This window comes from Nilaparvata lugens, chromosome 1 (genome assembly GCF_014356525.2).
Source record: "Nilaparvata lugens isolate BPH chromosome 1, ASM1435652v1, whole genome shotgun sequence".
NCBI lineage: Eukaryota > Metazoa > Arthropoda > Insecta > Hemiptera > Delphacidae > Nilaparvata > Nilaparvata lugens.
In genome coordinates this window covers 27,889,794-27,909,562 of record NC_052504.1, presented here as the reverse complement: position 1 = coordinate 27,909,562, position 19,769 = coordinate 27,889,794, and the positions used below count along the sequence as shown (strand labels likewise).

At 34.9% G+C, this 19,769-nt stretch overlaps 1 protein-coding gene across 1 annotated transcript in view; it reads right to left on the bottom strand.

The window, feature by feature from the left end:
• LOC111058615 (serine-rich adhesin for platelets) overlaps positions 1-18,816 on the bottom strand; it is a 77,019-nt gene extending 58,203 nt beyond the window's left edge. Inside the window, exons 1-2 of the mRNA XM_039424400.1 lie at positions 18,705-18,816; positions 398-563 (exon numbers count right to left, since the gene is read on the bottom strand). Of these exons, the coding sequence (XP_039280334.1) occupies positions 398-562 (165 nt within the window). The 5' untranslated portion in view covers position 563; positions 18,705-18,816. The remainder of the gene's footprint in view (positions 1-397; positions 564-18,704) is intronic.
• Positions 18,817-19,769: the final 953 nt, after the last annotated feature.

The following is a 19,769-nucleotide window of genomic DNA, read 5'->3' as shown; positions in this document are numbered from 1 at the left end:
GTAATTGCATCTTTCATATATTATTTATTCTAAACATTTCCAGTGTTTCTAGTGATGAACTCCACTTCATTCGACTTGAATTTCTAACAGTGTAATTCCTCTCTTTTTGAAAATGAGTTATAATAGTCTGTAACTATAAGGTTATCATCGAGATTGCAATAGTCTGTAACTCTAAGGTTATCATCGAGATTGCAACTAAGAAAATTAGTGGTAAACCAAAAACGATGAAACGATTCCAACCGTTTGAAGTTCCTGGAAAACATGGATACCTCAAGATTCATATCTTCAGGATGTTACATAAGATATTAAGAGATAAGTACCCCCATATTGGAGAGAGTTTAGGGTATTTGATGCTGAACAAATGATTTTTTATGGTATGATGGTTATTTTTACTCACGATTTTATGGTTGAGGTGCGCGAGCTCACGTTCGGTGACCTTGCGTCGGTTTTGCTCCTGCTGCTGTCTCTTGTACTGGTTGTACTTGTAGAACAGGTACATGCCAGGCAGCGCCAACACCACGAACGGCTTCATGAACGCTGACGAGCTCAGGTTGCGAGGCATCCTGAAACCGAACACAGTCACTAAAATTACCATAACACAACCTAAGATCCTACGATCTTTCAAGTCAAATGGAAGAGGGGGCACTTATAGCCATTAATGTTTTTTTTTTATTTTATTGATTCAATGATACACAATAAACTGCGCTCAAAACACTTGTAATATTTTAAAGTGTGATGAATATACTTTATACCTATCTTCTATCTCATATATGAGTAGTTTTGTGTTTAGAATATTTCGTATCTAGTTTTTGAATAGGAAGTTAGCAAAAGGTTAACCTCTTCATCCCTAGCCAAGAGGAACCTCTATCTTTATGTCCTCCGATTATCAACCTATGTGTCTTTCAATTATCAAGTAAGAACTATGTTATTTGTTATTCACTAGATAAATATTTTTTGTTTGGGATAAATACATTCTTTTGTTGTAATTCGTTGTTTTTCATCCCTATTCACTCTCAATCATTAGTAAGGTCGATAAAAGAAAAACATTTTATAGAAATAAAAACAATAGAACTAGTCGAGGACATCTTTGCATTTCTTATTCTCATCTTTCTCATGAATTCCTTTTGCTATGTAGGGGAGTGTCCTATGTAGGGGAATTTGCTATGTAGCAGAATGCCTGTTTGCCGGTAATTTTCATCACATTCATTCTCAAATGATACAGAGATATATCAACATAGTCATATCCATACTTATATCAAATTCATTGTTATGATGATTCTGAATATTGACGACAATTGTCTTTAAGAGGACATAATTATCGTGTCAAGGGAAAGTACGAGTAACGTCGACAATTCCCATGAACACTTCCCAGCTGAATTTACGCTTTTACTTTTGCGCTGATACCACAAGTATTATTCACTACTATTGATTGATTTGTCAAGACCGACAGTCATAAAGCTGCTCACTAAATACTGTCACACTGTCATGTTCCCATTGCTATCCCGTGCAATATGTTGATTGCATTACTATCTTCCATAGTGTGCTAGGTCAGGAGTGGCTGCGTGACACCGCATTCAACAATATGATCAGCTCCCTTGAGAGTATTCGTGTGTCATCAGTTTAATGCAGATCCAAGTAAATTATACGTCTTCGGTTTCCTGTAGACGTGATCTCTGAAATTATGCCTGCTTCATTAATGTACATACTTGTATATTATATCATTGTCTATCTTTATCACTGGAACATCTTCAGAAGCACAATATACTATGGAGAGTGGTGGATAAAAATAGCAGTTCGAAAAAGAAAGATTACATATTCAGTTTATTCATTTTTATCCATTGTTTATGCGATTTTTTATGTAGAAATGAGTCTCTTTAGATAGTTCTCTGCCTCAGAGCCAAAGGTTGTACATTTTTTCAAATTGATCCTTGTTTGATAATGATTAATAGCAGTTCAGTAAAGTAGCAGGACAATCCATCATATATATCATAATATTTACATATTAATAGAATAAAATGTACATTATATTAAATGTGGGTACATTTTTTCAAATTGTTCCTTGATTGATAATGATCAATAGTTAGTCATTAAAGTAGCAGGACAATCCATCACCTCAATATATCATATCATGATATATACGATATATTATGAATATACATCTTCAATTGCAATTTAATTCAGGCTCAACTTAAACTTATTGAAAATTTCACTCATCTGAAGTATTGTTCCAGAACAGACTCTGAACCTGAATCCAGCTTTCACTTGACTATTCATTGTGTATAGCAAAGTACAATACCAACCACTTCACAACCACAAACCACTTCACAGAGTAAGGAGAATATCGATGATGAAATATGGAAACATTTAGTTTTGTTCATTCTACTGCTCGAAAACTGTAAGAATCGAAATCCAATAACAGAATCCTAAGCAATGAGTTGACATCACCATAAAACTCATACGAGCAACTGTAAAAATTGAAAATTAAACGAGCAGAATTTCCGACCTCTATAGAATGTCTGTCGTAACATGTGGTATTGTACTTTGATGGCAATTTTGCAGTGGATTAAGTCTCAGTGGAATGCTCGCTCAGGTAGGAGAGTGATAAAATTTAATCATCGGCGGATCGAAAGAGGAGTTTTACTCGGCTGAGCTTTCGGTGAGCGTGGAGAGATGTCTCTCGGGGATGGCAATTGCGATCAAGAAGGGATGAGGCTGCTCCACAGTCTCTGCTATTCCCACCTCTTTCAACTGCCTCTTGTCTCTCTCCATGGCAATTAATCATTCGATCAGACACTTAAGCATGTTAGCTGTCTTGCTTTCATGAGCCCACCATGTCTATTCAGGGCTTATCCCTATTACACTCCAATAAATAATAGCCTTACTCAATCTGTTTTGTAAATAGAAAAAATACTATGAGAATTGGACTGGATTTCCTTAACAGCAGCTTATCTATTATTTTGGGTAACATCTCTTTTAATAAAATGAATGTACTTCTAATAGAAGTGACCCCATTTGATATGTGATTACACACTCATGAGGCATTCCATATTGACGAGCGGAATAAACCGTTGATTAATGCATTACTATGCTAGTTCATACACGAAATAAAATAATTTATTATTGAACTGAATTGAAAGAAAGCAGTTCTTCGGCACGTGGGTTCTCTTCCTGTCTTTAATCATTCCGCTAACGGAGTTTCATGAACCTTCACAATAAAATAACTTTATAAGTTTATCCTTTGAAACCATATTTTCAACCCTTAAAGATTTCATATAATCCTCAATATCTATGCACTCCAGCAGAAGCTCGATAAAATTGAAAAATAATGCTTAACTGCAGAAAAGGAAAAACTAATGGTTGTCAAACTAAATCGGTTGTCATAAACGTTCAGGATGGTCAATTTGGAAAAGTATATAATAATGATCATAGGTTCCTGTTTAAAAAAGTCTTCATGATAATTGGTCTTCCATTTTTCAAATCATGTTTTTAAAACACTGCTTTTAAATTACTCAAAGCGCGCTCTAGAAAAACAAATAAGTTACAGTTTGAAGGATAAAAACTCCTTACAGGGAACTTATGTAGATAATCAACATGCAACGTGACACGTATCCAGCGACATGACAGCAGATCGATGAGCCAATCAAACTGCATTGGTTGGGTGCATGGAACCAGGCTCGTTCGTTTTGTAGTCGCCTTAACGAAATCGGCTTGAAACGGCTTTTTTACGGGTTGTAAAAAAGGCTTCGCGTCGACTGCAATTAGCCGTTGGTTGGGGCGACCCACCTTGCTGGAGAAACACCAAGTGCGAGGGTGAATACCGAGGTTAAAAGGGAACTAGAATCTCCCCCAATCCTAGGGTCAGGACACCCGAGCTGACTAGCCTTTCGCTATCTCTTCCTGCAACTAATTCCCGACCGCACGAGATCCTCACATAACCAACACGGGCTCCCCTGTCCCTCCCTCCTGCCACCCTTCCCAGTACTTCAATCATGAGACTATATTGTTCCCGAGGCTGGGTCACGTGACTTCTTTTGTGCGTGTACAACACCATCATAGTCGGCTGGAATTTTTTCCGACATCCATTTCGACTACTGAAGATGATCGTCTTGATCGTAGAGTTACCCTCCATTCTCCCGAATCGACCATCGCACAAAACCTTCCGATAATGGAAAATTTTATCTATTCCCAACAGACTTAGATTTCGACATTCGTTTCGTAAATACCTATCGAAAAAGCTATATATTTTCGAGATTCTTGTGAATATTCGAATTTGATCAAATAATATTTCCTATTTTGGGAAGAAATACGTGATCTGGGGATAAACCTATCCAAGCTATGAATATTTCAGTGATAGAAGGACCTGTAGTCTCCATGATCGATTACTTCAAGAATTTATTTTAAACCAATGCATTATCATAATTATTTCGAAGAATTTTGAGTTTTAGCGGAAGCTAATTTAATAGTTCCCTCCTATTATTCTTAATCGAAGGCGATATCTGATTTCAACTCAATATAGAAACTCAAGTTGCTCATCACGGAACTGAATCTTCATTTTTGAAAAAGAATTTCCATTAGATTGTTAATCTTCTATTCTCCCTCTTCTTAGCGTTGTCGTGAATTTCAATATGTTATAAATCACTTATATAAAACTACTAGTTTCAGCTTTCACGACGTCATTTCGTAATGTCCTTTTGTCAAGTAGTGTTTATATAAAAAAAATTTAAACGGGTACTATTTAGTTATTCCTAATCAATAGATTCAGATTATATTCATTGACTCTCATACGAAATAAAATACACTAACATAGGAAGCAATCAATAATTATCCAAGCCAAAAATACTCATGCTCTAACTCTCGAAAATTTTATGAGGCATTGTCGAGAAACAGGGCAAAGACTTTCATGCTGAAAAGCCAGATTGGACATGAAGTTTATAATATTACTTGAGAACTGAAAAGCTGAATAATAAAAACAGTCAGTGATGGTGAGTGGTCTCATTGAAATTCATGACAACGTTTAAATGTGGGAGCATACAAATTAGCAATCGAACGAAAAGTCGATTTCAATAATGAAAATTTAGTTTCGTGATAAGCATCTTGAGTTTCCAGTCAAAACTTTTGTGGTGCTCTGTCGAAAAGCATAATCCTTCTTTGAGATAGAACCAAATGGTAAATCATTCTCATCCAGAACATATTTTCCAATTAGAGCAATTTGAATCATGCATTGATGAGTCCATTCAACGTGGTCTACCCCTATTGAGAGAATTGTCGCTTATTCCTGGTAAGAGTGGGAAACAGAATTTGATTGAGTCACGACGGGGTGGCTGTTGCTGTAGTCTGAGACATCCTAATCTTCCTGAAAGTACGTCATGCTGAGATCTAGGGACGTTTCCGTTATTGGGACAAGACTCTGACAGTTCTATTCCAGACTGGTCCAAGAAACTATCCAAGGGACTATATTGATATTTTGATGTGGGATTACTTCCATTGTCAATGCTGGGTTGATTCAAGAAAATTACTCACTCTAAAATAGACCTTCTTCCGGGTCAAGAGTGCTTTTAGTAATGATAAATTTTTCAGTAGGAAATTCTGCTACTGTTCATCAAATAAAATTCCTATCATGATTGAGTTATCATTAATTATTATATAATGAATTTGATAAAAGTTATTATTTTTCATTCTTTTGAGAAAATGTATTAAAATTGTTATAATCTGTGATTGAATAACATCCTGCTCCAGGGAAAATTGGCTTGATAGCACTATACAAAGGAAAGATTCAACCTTATTTATTTACAAATATTATTTTGCAAGGGTTATCAGGAGGTTTTGAAGAGCCAACTTACTGATATTGTAAACTGAATTAGCTATGATGCTTACTGCTGGCATCATGTTGTTGTGTATTTACTCTTCTAAATACAATGTATTTTCTCTTCTTGGTTATGTATTTACCTAGAAATTCATCATGATTCCATATTCCTGAACTATAGGGAAATCTGGTTGAAATTCTACAGTATTAAGGCAAGGTAAGGGAAAACTAGTTTCTAAAAACTAACAATATTGGAAAAGTTACATTTAAACCATAAACTGAATGAAATTTCAAAGTCAAGCTGTGAGTAAGCTCTTGTTCTACCATCGATCTACCCGCAGAAACGAATTAAAAATTTTTGCAATTCAAATTATGACTGATTACAATCAACTGAAGCCGTGATAACACAAAAGTGAAGCATGCACTCTTCAACTACTTCACTTGAAATAATATATGGCATGTTTCTGCTTATTCTAGTGTGTTGTTGTAGCATGAATATGACATTATTTTGTTCAATCAATGTCCGGGACAGTTCCCCAAAGTACATCAAATCAGAATATAATTTCAGTTGTATTCGAGTATCGAATTGATCAACGTCGATGGTAATCGGCCTAACTGGAGCTGTCTGCTGCGGCACGGTCGCGTGTCAAATGTTCAACCAGGCCGTCAATTAGCTTGACCCTAGATTTAGTTCACAGTATTTCGTGTGGGAAGCGGTAAACTTAAGACTGGCCAGCCCAACCCATTTGGCTAGGAATTCCCTTGTTCCGAAACTTCGACCAGTCTAACTGTTATAAAACAATTTTATTTTCAGTACATTGACTCGATAAATAATGTCCCTTGATCCAATTTCCCTACAAACATTACCTGAATATATCATTGCAGAGATCTCTACAAAGTAAAACTTTCTATTCTAAAATGTCCTATTTATTTATCACAATTTCCAGTTGATGAATTTGATGGTTGGATCTGATCATATTGAAGAGAGTACCCTGCCTTCTTGATTGCCTAAAGGAGGAAAATCTGCTATCTTATTGCTATTCTCTTCAATTTCCTGGAATATTTTGAAAATCCAATGAAAACTCTCATGATGATCTCGATTAAGAGATGTTATGTTTATCCCACCAGTAAGTATAAAAATATAATCCATTATACTTATTATAATTATACAATAGTTGGTTATTGCGTGGTCAACTGCTGAAGAGCGATAAGAAGTGAATTTACCACTTGAATTGAATGTTTCTGAATGAACTGAACAATGATTAAAGAACACGATTTCAATATTCAACAAATGAATCAATACCAGTCCTCTGATTTTACTATTCTCAATCAGAATGATCATTTTGTGGTCTAGCATAATTTCACTATTGGGTTCGACAATGTCTTGTTGAATTTTAGTGGTTTTATATACTTAAGGTTTTTCAAGTGTCAGGTTTGTCCACTACGACATTAATTCAAGTAATTTTTCTTATGTGAAGTCATTACTGATTCTAAGAAGAGACGAAATGGATTCGGTAGTTTCTGGAATTGATATTTCTTTCAAATCCACCACCTTGAGAGATATTGATTAGTTGGTTGGTTGTCATAGATTGAGAGGTGGGAAAGACACTATCGGACAGGTGAAATTATAGGTTGGCTCAATCAAAGAGGAATGAGAATGGGTGTGTCTGACCCCTTCGGTGGGGATGGAGCCGAGATAGAGATGGAGATAGAGATGCTTCGAAGGACAGCGATGACCGGCTGGCGTGCAGAAAAGTGGCTCTGGCAATGATGATCGCGTTCAACACATTTCTCATTGATCTGAATTGTTCAATGTTCATCGGCTGAGAGTATGGGGGATGGAAATGAAAAGGAAAAGGGTAGTCAGATGAAAGAGTGAGTGATAGGAGGTGATTGACAACTCCCTCTTGGTTCAACTACTACACTTTTACTCAATCGGTTTTTAGCTCGCTGCCACTACCGCTTTTTCTTTCGATTTTCTTCCTCATCTTTCTCTTTTTCTTCTCTCCTTCCAACAATAATCAAGACACGCCGTTGTCATTGACTATGCAAATTGCCACCATCAACTCTCAACTAGGCTACAGCTATCATTACGCCGGCGTGATTCCCATCAACATTTTCACAACTCACAATAACGTTAATCTTATTTCATTGTCAACATCATTGATAAGCCATCCTTTGCAAGTATTCGCTTCATTTTTAGTAAACTCAACTTCGAATCGAATTTATATTCTATCAATATTCAACGTGAAGTAGTCTATATCCAATAAATAAATTATTAAATGAATGACTCTCTCTCTACATTCTTGCTACTATCACTTCATCCATGTTTTCGATTATGAAACTCAATTTACGAGAGATTATTCCATGGTTTGATTCTAACAAGCTCTTAATGATTTTATGATTATAACATCTTACCCTACAATATAATATTAAATTTTAAAAAATATAAATAATAGATATTTTGAGGAACTTTAAAATAGATTTATAATTTTGATCAATGAAGCTTCAAAAATATTATTCAAATTCAAATGATCTTTATTCACAAAAAAAAGAAATACAGCTGCAGAAACATTATATAAATAGTGAATATTCCCCACAAAGACAACAAGTCTGGGTGTGGGGAATGAGCACCGTGAACTGCATTATAACAACTGACAGTTGAAGATTTACAATAAAAAAAAAACAACAAAAACATTAAAATAAGTAAAGTACAGTAAATAAATAAAAAAGCATCTTCAGAGGATATTGATGGTATTGACAATCTTGGGAGAGGACAAGAGACCGTACGTAGCTATCCATGTCTCACATTACTTTCAAGTAATGTGAGATATTACAAGATATTATATACTTCCAAGTAATATGAGATATTACAAGATATTATAATTATACTTCCAAGAAATGTGAGATAAATTCATCCAACTTATTCGCTCTGACACGTTCCTGCTTATCCTCAACACGAAACTGTATCATACAAAGCAATGCAGGAAGCTATTGTGTGACTTCAGCAAACACACGTGAATACAGCTTTTGGGTTTCTGTGATAATAAATTGCAGCACTATTCAATAACAGTGGTATATCGGATGCTCCTACGGTGCATACGTAGGATATAATATGCATTCGGTGTATATACCATAAAATGATATAATTTGGATCTTGAATACTTGCATTATCAACACTTCAAATTCTCTGAATATTAGATGATATTGCCAAACTGTCTGTTAGTGAAAAAAGCGGCTTTATTCAAAACATTCCCTAAGGAGATGTCCATTCATGAAAAACGTTCAGAAGCAGATCGTATTAGTGACGGAATAAGAATATCTTCCATATAATTATTACTGCAAAGTATGAATGCAAAGTGCTCGGAAAAGTAAATATCAGACTTGAGTTTAAAACCGTTGAAAAATTTTCACCTAGCATGTTTCCTTCTTGACTTCAGTAATAGTATTGATCTTGAAGTTTTGTTAAAGAACATAGAATCTGGACACATAAAAATAAAGGAAGGAATTAGCTTTTGTATTGAATACGAAATACATGTTCCATCACGTTATCGCATCATCACGTCTGATCTACTGAACTGAACCACTTGACATTTTGGAAGAAGTTTCTTAATTGATCAAGGATGGTTTTAAGCTTTTTGATCAAAGTTTCCTTTATTATATTTGATTAATTATAGATTTAATAATCAAACAAATTTATTCAATTTGCGATACAAAGTTTACGTAAGATAAAAGCCGAATCGAATAGTTTTTCTATAAAAATTATTGCAGCTGTTAATTACTTCTAATATCAGCAAGCAACTATGAAACTAAATTCATGCTTTTGTGCTTTTAACAGACCCTTGCGGAGCACTTGGAGGTGTACACGGGTGACACCTGCTCGTCATATAATATATAACTGAGTGTTTCTCAAAAGATGGAGTTATGTTAAACAATCTACAGATCTTTAGTAAGAGTAGGCTCCATAGTCCAAAAATAAATTCATGTAGAATGTGAAAACAATATTTTTTCTGAATGGCGATTGGGGAATAAATAATTTGGTTCTGAATCTTCATCAATGTAGGAGGACTTGAGGAATGGCCTCATACCAGGACTCATGCATGATAACTTATCACTTACACACTTCTCATACATAATTTTATTGATGATCATTCTAATCAGCTAGAATCATCAAAAATAGACTCGAGTTTCAATTTTGATAAGTGAACATTTCTTATTCAATGCCAATGCAGTTTTCCGATTACGTGATATACTACCGTAGTCCGATACTTCAGACTACTCAGTAACTCAAAAGTGTACGTGGAAAACATTAGCCTCCACTACTCAAATGCTGGGGAAATTCTGTTGACAAGTTTGATCGAATCATTCCTTCGCGTACCTGATCGGAGTGTATTTCAATAATTTTGTATCATCGACTCTCAAAGTTACACAAGTTTGTAGGACTTATGATGAGTGTAGCTTTAAAATATAAGTTACCATCAATTCCAAATACATCCCAGTGTTGAGGGACATGACGTTCAACTCAAACTAAACAGTGATGGGAAAGCCACGACTGAACCGTTAATGTTTCAAACGATTCAACTTGCTGGCTGCTCATAAAGCCCTAAAGAGGGCAGTGAATTCATGGCCTCTAGGTGACCGTTCTTCCTGGGCTCACTGCATTATAGATAGTGTCCTTTCACAATGGCCACTACCCTTGGAATCCCTTGGATCGACCTGTGGAGTATAGTCTATCATATAAATACGGGAGAGACTAACAACTATGTAGCTTTTCTGTTTGGAAGAATGGTTTGTGACTGGATAATTTTTTATAATTTTCCAAAAACATGGAAGTTCTCAGGAAATTTAAGTTCAGTCAGGTCACATCGGATGACATTGAAACAGTTCCTTTGTTAGACTGTGATAATTCTATTTACCAAAAATGAAAGAATTAGAATTCTCAAATAGTAGGCTACCTATCAATGATGGTGTAATAAAATACAGTGTGGATATTATAATGCATTGAATGGACAGAATGTGCAAGTGTATGTTACCTAATATCAGCAATAAGACATATTCAGCAGTATTCTACATATCTTACAATATTCAACAAGACATATCTATAATTATACTAACACTTGCAAATACCTACAAAAATATGATGTGGACACGTTCTTTGTAATGATAAAGTTTTTAACAATTCTCCACTGCCAAAGTCCGTGAAAGTCAGGATTATAGAATATATTCTCTACACTCCACATCTCACACTTTGTAATATATGTTGGCAAAATTTTCCGCAACATGTGAAGGGAAACGAGTGAGGATTTAATTAAAGTTGAAACTCTTTGTTGCGGTTGCCCTGCGTCATCAAACCTTTCCCAATTAAACTTCCAAACTCACTCTCCATCTAATATGGAATCAATTTGATATTTAATTAAATAGATTATGACCTTCTCGTGCTAATTGATAGCTGATTCATTGACCTATCACTTCTGTAAAAAATGAAATGAAAAAGTTCCAAAAGTTCGATTTGCGAAGAGTTTCCAATCCATCCTACCCTTACTTCCATTACTTCCATTACTTTCATCGATCCCTTACTTTCCTTACTTTCAGGTAACTTCCTCTTTACTTTAGTTGCTCAACCTATACAACCAAACATTACTGTGAGTCACGAGTGATGAAACGGAAGCATTTGGTTTTGGAGTTCAGGGGTTCAGCTGATAAAAATATTAGGGTCTTTAACCTCAGTTGTATTCCAGCTATCAATAAAGTTTTCAACGGGTTCAGCAGTTGACATTGCACCTTAGTGGGCATCGTTTAGTAATGCCCCCTTCACTAGTCACGCACACATCCCTTCAATGCATGTATCACGTTCCCATGTGCTGTCAAGTGGGGCTTTTAACTCATGTTGTGAAACAAATAATGGTAACACAATTCTATCACCCCTTTTATACGATTCGTATGCTTCTACTAGCATTTTCTCAAATTTCCTTTTCTAATAGTTTTTCATTCACTTTCACTACACAATAGGTCTATCAGTATTACAAATACTGAGATATCTTATTTCTCTTCCTCTTCTGCTTGTTCTTCTGGTTCCTCTTCAACTTATTTCCAGGATGAGGTGTACACAGCTGTTGCGGTTTCATAGCATATAACTCATGAACTTACCATGAAATATAATCTACAACTTTATAATCTTACCATTTTTTCAGAAGCCTGCCAATATCCCTTTTACCAGAAAACCTATATTTACTGACAGCTTTTGGAATTTTATCATCTCGCATTCCTCAAGTATGATTTTTCCAGTTCAATTTATTAATCCCTGTTTGTGCAGCTAATGCCCAACTCATGCCCAATGTCATCATTGGGAATCTGTCCAGCTCTATGCAACCTTTTACACTTCAAAGGAAACACATCTCTGTTGCTTGAATTATGCTAAATGTTCTTTTCTTGCTCACCCAATTTCATGCACCATAATTATGATAATGGTGGAATAACCGCCATCACGTTATAAAACTTCAATTGTGTCTTTCTCCTCGTCCTGTTTTTCAATCAGCATTTATTTTACCGCCAATGGAATGACTACCAATAATTCTTTGCTTCTAAAAACTGGAGAAGACCATCTTTTTTAATTTTATCAGAGATACATTGAACTTGAACTGAATAAATTTAATACTGCAAAAGATACTTCCCACATAGTGATTAAAGTGAAACTATCACAACACCTTCGTCCGAACAATTACCTATCAATTCAAAATATTCCCCCTGAGTAAATTATGTGAGATGAACTCCATTTCAAAGACTCCATTCCTTGAAAAAATATAAGTGAATTTTATTATTTAAACCTTTTTCAATATTATTCATTCATAACGTCCATGATTAACTGTTATATCTGGACCTTTTGATTTACTACTATTATATTGTGGTATACAGGACCTTCTAAATACCTATAGTGGTATATGAGAGGTTATATATTCAAAAGAAATTCTTTCTATATGAGAAAAGGTTTTTTAACTTTCAAGTTTCTGTTGCAGCTACTAACATATGAACAAGAAGAAATAATTAAGAGAGCAAGTAGATAATAATTTCAGCCCACTTGATTCAATATGAATCATAGTTGGGATTTTGACACTATCAATAGACACGTTTTTTGTGACATACGTTTTTTACGGGTATTTATTTCTGACTGTGATTTTCGAGATAAAAAGAAAAAGAAAATGTTTTCTATAGAATATCTCTTTTATAAAACATAGGCAATTGGTGCTCACAATATCAACAGAAATGCAGAAAAGCAGTGCTTGCTTCATCAGCCACAAGTCATTCCGTTATAAGCAGCGCAGGAGATATTCCAATATCTCAGAAATGAGGAGATGGAGGGAAATGAGGAGTTGGAGGGAAATGAGGGAGAGGATTCCAATGGCTAGTCTCACAATAGGAATACGGGCCATTTTCTACATCAGAAAAGTCAGCTTTTCGATGAGGGAGAAGCAATGTGCACTCTCATTTACCTTTCGACAAATATCGTGAAAAGACTGATTCCTGTCACTACTACGCCATTAACAACAGTATTTTATCACATTATTTTTCAAGGACCGTTTATCCTATGATAATGAGTTGGTTTCGATGTAATTGATTGGTTTTGCAAATTTTCTTTCTGATATGAGTTCCGATTTCGATGCTCAATTCATTCTTTGATAAAAGATCAATATTTAATAATCCTCTAGTATCTTTTATTCATCTTTGAAAGTCAGTTTATATGAGATTTTATTATGGTTTCATCAATCAATCACTTATCCTGCGAATGCTAGTGCTTTGGATTACTTTCTAATACCGTTACCACGGACTAGCACTGGAAAATGGTGAATAATAGCATAGAATAATGAAAACTACAAAGTTTATTAAGTTTATATCAAAAAGTATTATACAGAGTGAGTCCATATGTATGGAAACCCTTAATAAGTTGGAGACTGTTGTAGATATAATACTGTAACTTTCAGGATAAATTGGTCGAATACTCTACATTTTGAAGCACAACCGTATTTCAACCCCTCATGAGGGGTTGTAACTCGAATATTTTAAATGTGAACACCCTTTGTGTGGTACATCATCAAAAAGACCCTTCAAGAACAAGAGAAATGGAATCAATAAAAATGTTCTATGAAACTTGTATCCAAAATGGCGGCTGATTGAAGTTTTAGTTTTTAAGAAAATGAGGGGTTGTAACTCAAATATTTGGAATGTAAACACCCATTGTGTGGTAGTTCATTTTGAAGGCCTTTATTAAACAAGAAAGATGGCATCAATAAAATGTTCTATGATACTTGTATTCAAAATGGCAGCTGATTGAACTTTATCAATCATTTCTTTAAAAACTAGAACTTCAATCAGCCGCCATTTTGGATAAAAGTATCATAGAACATTTTTATTGATGTCATCTTTCTTGTTTTAGAAAGGCCTTCGAAATTATGTACCACACAATGGGTGTTCAGATTTAGAATATTCTAGTTACAACCCCTCATTTTCTTAAAACTAAAACTCCCCCTTGAGGAGTTGAAATTCAGTAAACTAATTTACATAATTATTATGAAGTTAAGCTACTTTGTACAGAAATATTATTCACATACACTCGCTCATCATGAATAACCAGGGACTAGGCTGATGTATTTTTTGTAATTTTTGCAATTATCAAGCAATGATTTGACCTTTTTCATGAAACTCAGGTTGTTTTGCATGATCTTGAGCAATAACAAGGATGAATAATAAAATCCACAGATTGAATTTAAAATCAGTTGAACCTGTCAAGTTATTTTTACTCTATACAACCTTGTTGAAGCTTTCAAATATGTTTCGACTGATATTTTTCCATGATTATTTTTCCGGAACTAATAGCTTCTAAATTTCCTTTCAAGTTTCAGAAGTGTTCAAACTCTGAAGTAAAGCTCTCATATATTTACGGAAGCTGGATCAAGCCCATTGCATGTCAACGTCAAGAAAACTTTACGTGCTGCCCTCATTCGTCAGTTAAAGGACTACTGAACCCTTTAAACAAGTTAACTTGCAAATCAATACTGGAACCTACACTCAAAAATATATTTTTTCTATGGCAAGAACACTCTTCTTCAACACTTTGCATAAATGCAGCGTTTGCTTTTCAATTCTATCCAAGTCTTTTCCGTTTTTCCTCAACCCCTTCCCAATTCCGTCGTTTATCTTTCAGTTTTCTCCATATAAACTTCCCCATAAAATACTTTCATGCTGAGTTATTATTTCCATCTCAGAATTCATTTGTGATATCGATTGAATAACAAATAGACAATTCTACGGTAATTTGAAAGTTTTTCCACAGAAAAGATTGTTGGCAAATTTGATTTGTAAATTTGATTCTTGGCAGAAGATTGTTGTATTTTTTAGTATCCTCAATGATGCTTCGTACTCAGAATATCCGATAGAAGTACTCAGAAGATCAGATAGAGAATGAATACAATGAAAAATAAGTCTAAATTAAATCTAAATTAAAGACTGGAATATTGGGGAAATGAGAGATTATATAAGAAATTTAAATCACTTGGTGACCTTTTTGAAATTTGAAGATAAATCTATTGATTCAGATCAAAGATGATTTAAAGTGCGATGGTATGAAATAGAATGATGAGATTTACACCACAGTAGTCTAACTCATTATAAGTATTATAATCAAGGCAAGAATCAACAAAACCGCTTCTAATCCAATACTGGTCTAGAAAATTCTTCCAAATCTTTTTCCGATTAGTTTTGTATTTGAAGTTTATTGATTTACAGAGAATCAACACAGGCCTAGATTAGAGACAATAATTCAAGAGAATTGGGAAGAATGGGCCGCATAATATCAAATACGGCCTTCTCGTTGCGTTGCACTACTCTTGAGGGAAATCAGTACAATCGATATTGCATATAATATTGAACAATACAACAGCACGCTCAATATGAATTTTGTATTGGCAATAACGGTGCAGGGCTAGAGCAACACCTTGGAAAACGATCTATTTACGTTATAGCAAGGATTTATGCTATCTGCCATCTATCATGATGAAATTTTCATGTGCTAAGCAAGATTCAATAAAGTTTTCAAGCAGATGGAGCCTTTATGATTGTGCACTGTTGCACTGCAATGTTTCTACATAATAGTCATCACTGTATACCAGATATGGAATGGTGCCATCCAAAAAAATTCTAATATTGGTCTTGTAAATATCCTACAATCAAATATCCTACACTTCACAAATCGTGAACACTTCTACATTACATTTTTATTGCTCACTATTTGGTATGTACTGTTCACTATTTGCTCCATGTTTGGTATGAACTACTGGCATTTTATTTCCTCACTTGCAAGGCTTCCAAATCAGGTTGATAATAAACTATTAACGTCTCATTTGACAGAATACAGAGAGATTTGATCAAATTTAGAAATTATTCTCAATTGGACTATAGATGCTTGTTGAAATAATAGGCATTAAAAATACTTAAAGAAAAATACTATAAAACAAATGAATTATCTGATCCAGTTCAGGATAAAAAAATCTTCAAATGGAAAAGTTCTTTCAAAATAATATCTAATGGTACTCAGTGATGCTTGAAATTTTTGTGTTGTTCTCTGTTTGTGATGACTGATGTGATTATTTCACACTAGACCTCATCTGAAACGTTACAAGCTATGTAATTCCGTTACCCTTCTTCACAAAGTTCTGCTTCCAGTTCCCAAAGCTCTATGAAGTAGGGAATGTATCAGTAAGTTATTTGATTCTTTCCTTGACTCTTTGCTATTCAACAGAACCATAGCCACCTCTAATACAAGGCCCCGGCCCACGATATTGCAACGTCGCTGTGTAGGCCTAGAATATAATACATGATTGGTGAAGAAGATTTTAAAAGATACCAGCTGATCTCTTTCATCAATCATGTATTAGATTCTGGGCCTACACTGCGAAGTTGCAATATCGTAAGCCGGGTCTTGTATTAGAGGTGGCTATGACAGAACTCTCTGATTTATTTATAGTTGGTTATTTGCCGACATAGAATGAATGATGGATATGTGGGAATTCTCGAGCAAGGGTGGTAGTGTTTTGCCAACAAATTGGATTTGAGCGACTTATCAAATTGAATTAAATAATCTACGAATCTCTCTCAGCGTACTTCCACCGTGAAAATACACAATTATTTCTCCATACATCATAATTTGAAGATAATTCAATACGGGAAAAGATCGACGTTTTTTCCAAACGAACTCCAACTATCATATTTTTTAATAATATGCATATTTTTCACTTAGTTTCGTCAACGCAACTATTGTGGATTTATATTTATTATCTCTCTTTAGTAAGTAAGAAGCCGAATAGTTAATTTACAGATGAAGTCACAAGGACGACATTTCAAAATTGTAGAGTTTTGTGAATGAAAAATCATTATCAAAACTCTACAATCATAGAATCGAGCTCTACACATTCTTTATCATTGTGACTTGAAAAGAAGTGTCTCACACTCTCTGCTCATTTCAAGAGTATTTCTTATATTTATTCAAACAATATTAAGCAAAATTCAATAGACTTGCATCATCAATCATGATATTTTATTTTTGCTGTCTATAGATCACTTGCATCATGGATCACCTTGGATTATTACTATTACCAAAGATGATATGATACTCTGTATCTCTTCTATACTGTTACATAGGAAAGTACAGTATATGGATATGATTATAATAATAGTTTTAGAAACTGCTTTCAATAGGTACTACTACGTTCGTATAATGTTCCCTTACTTCCATTTTCCTCCCAAAGAATGTTTGAATCATTCACATTCTACCTCCAAGTCTTAACATTTCTTCAAGAATTAGATTTCATTCAGAACATTCAATGAGAAATACTTTTAATCAAGGGTGGAAAGAATTTTTGTTGTATGTAGTATCCATACAAACAGCAGTACAGTAGTAATGTGTTTTTATAATAAGACACTAGTTCTTATAACAGGCACATGTAAAAATAGTACATATAGTGCTCTGCACATGACTAAACGTTTGAAAAGTGAATGCTCTTCAATATTTTCTTACAGAAATCCTTCTTAAAGATGGATTTCATAATACATTATGCATTGATGTATATGAGAGACGTCCATAAAGAATTATGTGTCTTGGATCGAGAATCTTCTATTCTATTATTCATCGTATTTCAAATTATCATACATCTTACATCATATTCCAAATCCAACCGTCATTAGATTTTTAAATAAAACGTAAATATACTCAAGACCAATATTTCAGGAGCCAATCATCACTTATGGCTGAAGTATTCTACCGCATGAGATGACTAATCTTTAGGAGGGAACCATGAGAAATAGTTGAGAGATATCAATATTAAAATTATAAACATAATGTTTCTGGACTCATGCGGCCTTCAAACGTATAGAAAACTTGAAATTGGGGTACCTGAGAAAGCAATACTTTTCTTACCTATTATAATAATAGGTAGAGCAAAGTAAGTAAAAAACTGAATTTATTCGGGATCAATGATTCAGAAACCAATCCCCATCTATGCTATATGATATTTACTGCTACTCATCAAGTATAGAAGCTGCTAGAAAATATTATAAAGTATCAAAACAAAAAAAATCTAAGAGTTTCTACAAACTACTGGCAAGTATTTTTCAATACAGTGCGCTCCATATAAAAGACAATGCCGACCAAAACTAAGCACGATTCGAGAAGAGGAGTGAAGGTGCCACGTGGGGAAGTGATCCCAGGAACGGATCCCAGGAACGGTGATGTACCTCGCTCTTAGCATCCAACTACATCAGGATTGTGAAATATTGGTTGGAGAAGGGTTGAGAGGACTAGCATGCCAAGATGATGTGACATGAGATGTGATCTAGAGTAGGTTGAGATGGTTACCTGGTGTTGTAACATGGGTGTCCGGTGTCGCCCGACCTGAGGCCGGACCGAAACTAGTCCGCGACGCGGCGGCTGCATGAGGCGCACTCACTCGCGCACGCATGCGCAATGCGCTCTCTATCGACCCAGCTGCGCCGCATCAACCCCCAACCACATCAGCGCACCCAACAACCCTCACCTCACACTCCGCTCACAAGATCAAAAACGTATTAACAATACTCTTCCACTACATTCGTACAATTTTTCTTTCAAGTGCTGTTGAATGCTGAGGTACGATATCTACTGCTGCATTGCTACAACCAAACAAACTCAACACAGTCGGTTTGTACAAATAATGAAGGGAAGAGAAATGTGTTCAGATAAACGCTTCTCTCTTGAACGATGCAGGGATGGAACATGTTATCTCCGTAGCAAGCAACTATTCTCAAACTATTCAAGCGGGATGTACACTTGTACACATCATATTGAGCGACGGTTAAAAGTGCTGAATGAATGATACTTTTCTTGAGAAATTGATGGAATAGATATGACACATGTTACTCTCTTGAACCATTGTTCAACTATTTTAACTTGATTGTATCATTGGTGATACACACAGTATTGTATTGAACGGCCTTCGAACCTAGGTCCTATAAGTATGTAAGCATGTAAAGGAGCTGATAAACTCTCAAGTTCGGATCGTTAGGGGGCTACAGTAATAATAATAGCTACGATATTAAAAATCATTCTCATGTTCTTTCGCTATTGAAAATTAATATAAAATAGTATTGCTCGAGAAGGTTTGGATACCCAAGTGAGGATACATGTTCTTAATATATTTCTAATGGAACCAGATCCTTCTAGATAATGATTAAGTTCAACGATTTCAAGTGAATGACCTGTGGATGAGATGCATTTTTCAACAAAAGGAACCATATATTTATGTAACAATTGTGCAGATCATTGCTTGATAAATGAATAATTTCCTATTCCATGCAATTCTCATGATTCGAGGTTAATCCTATGAAGATGTTAGGAGATTCATAATTTGGTTTTACAGTTGAGTCTCAAACTACCATGACTGAG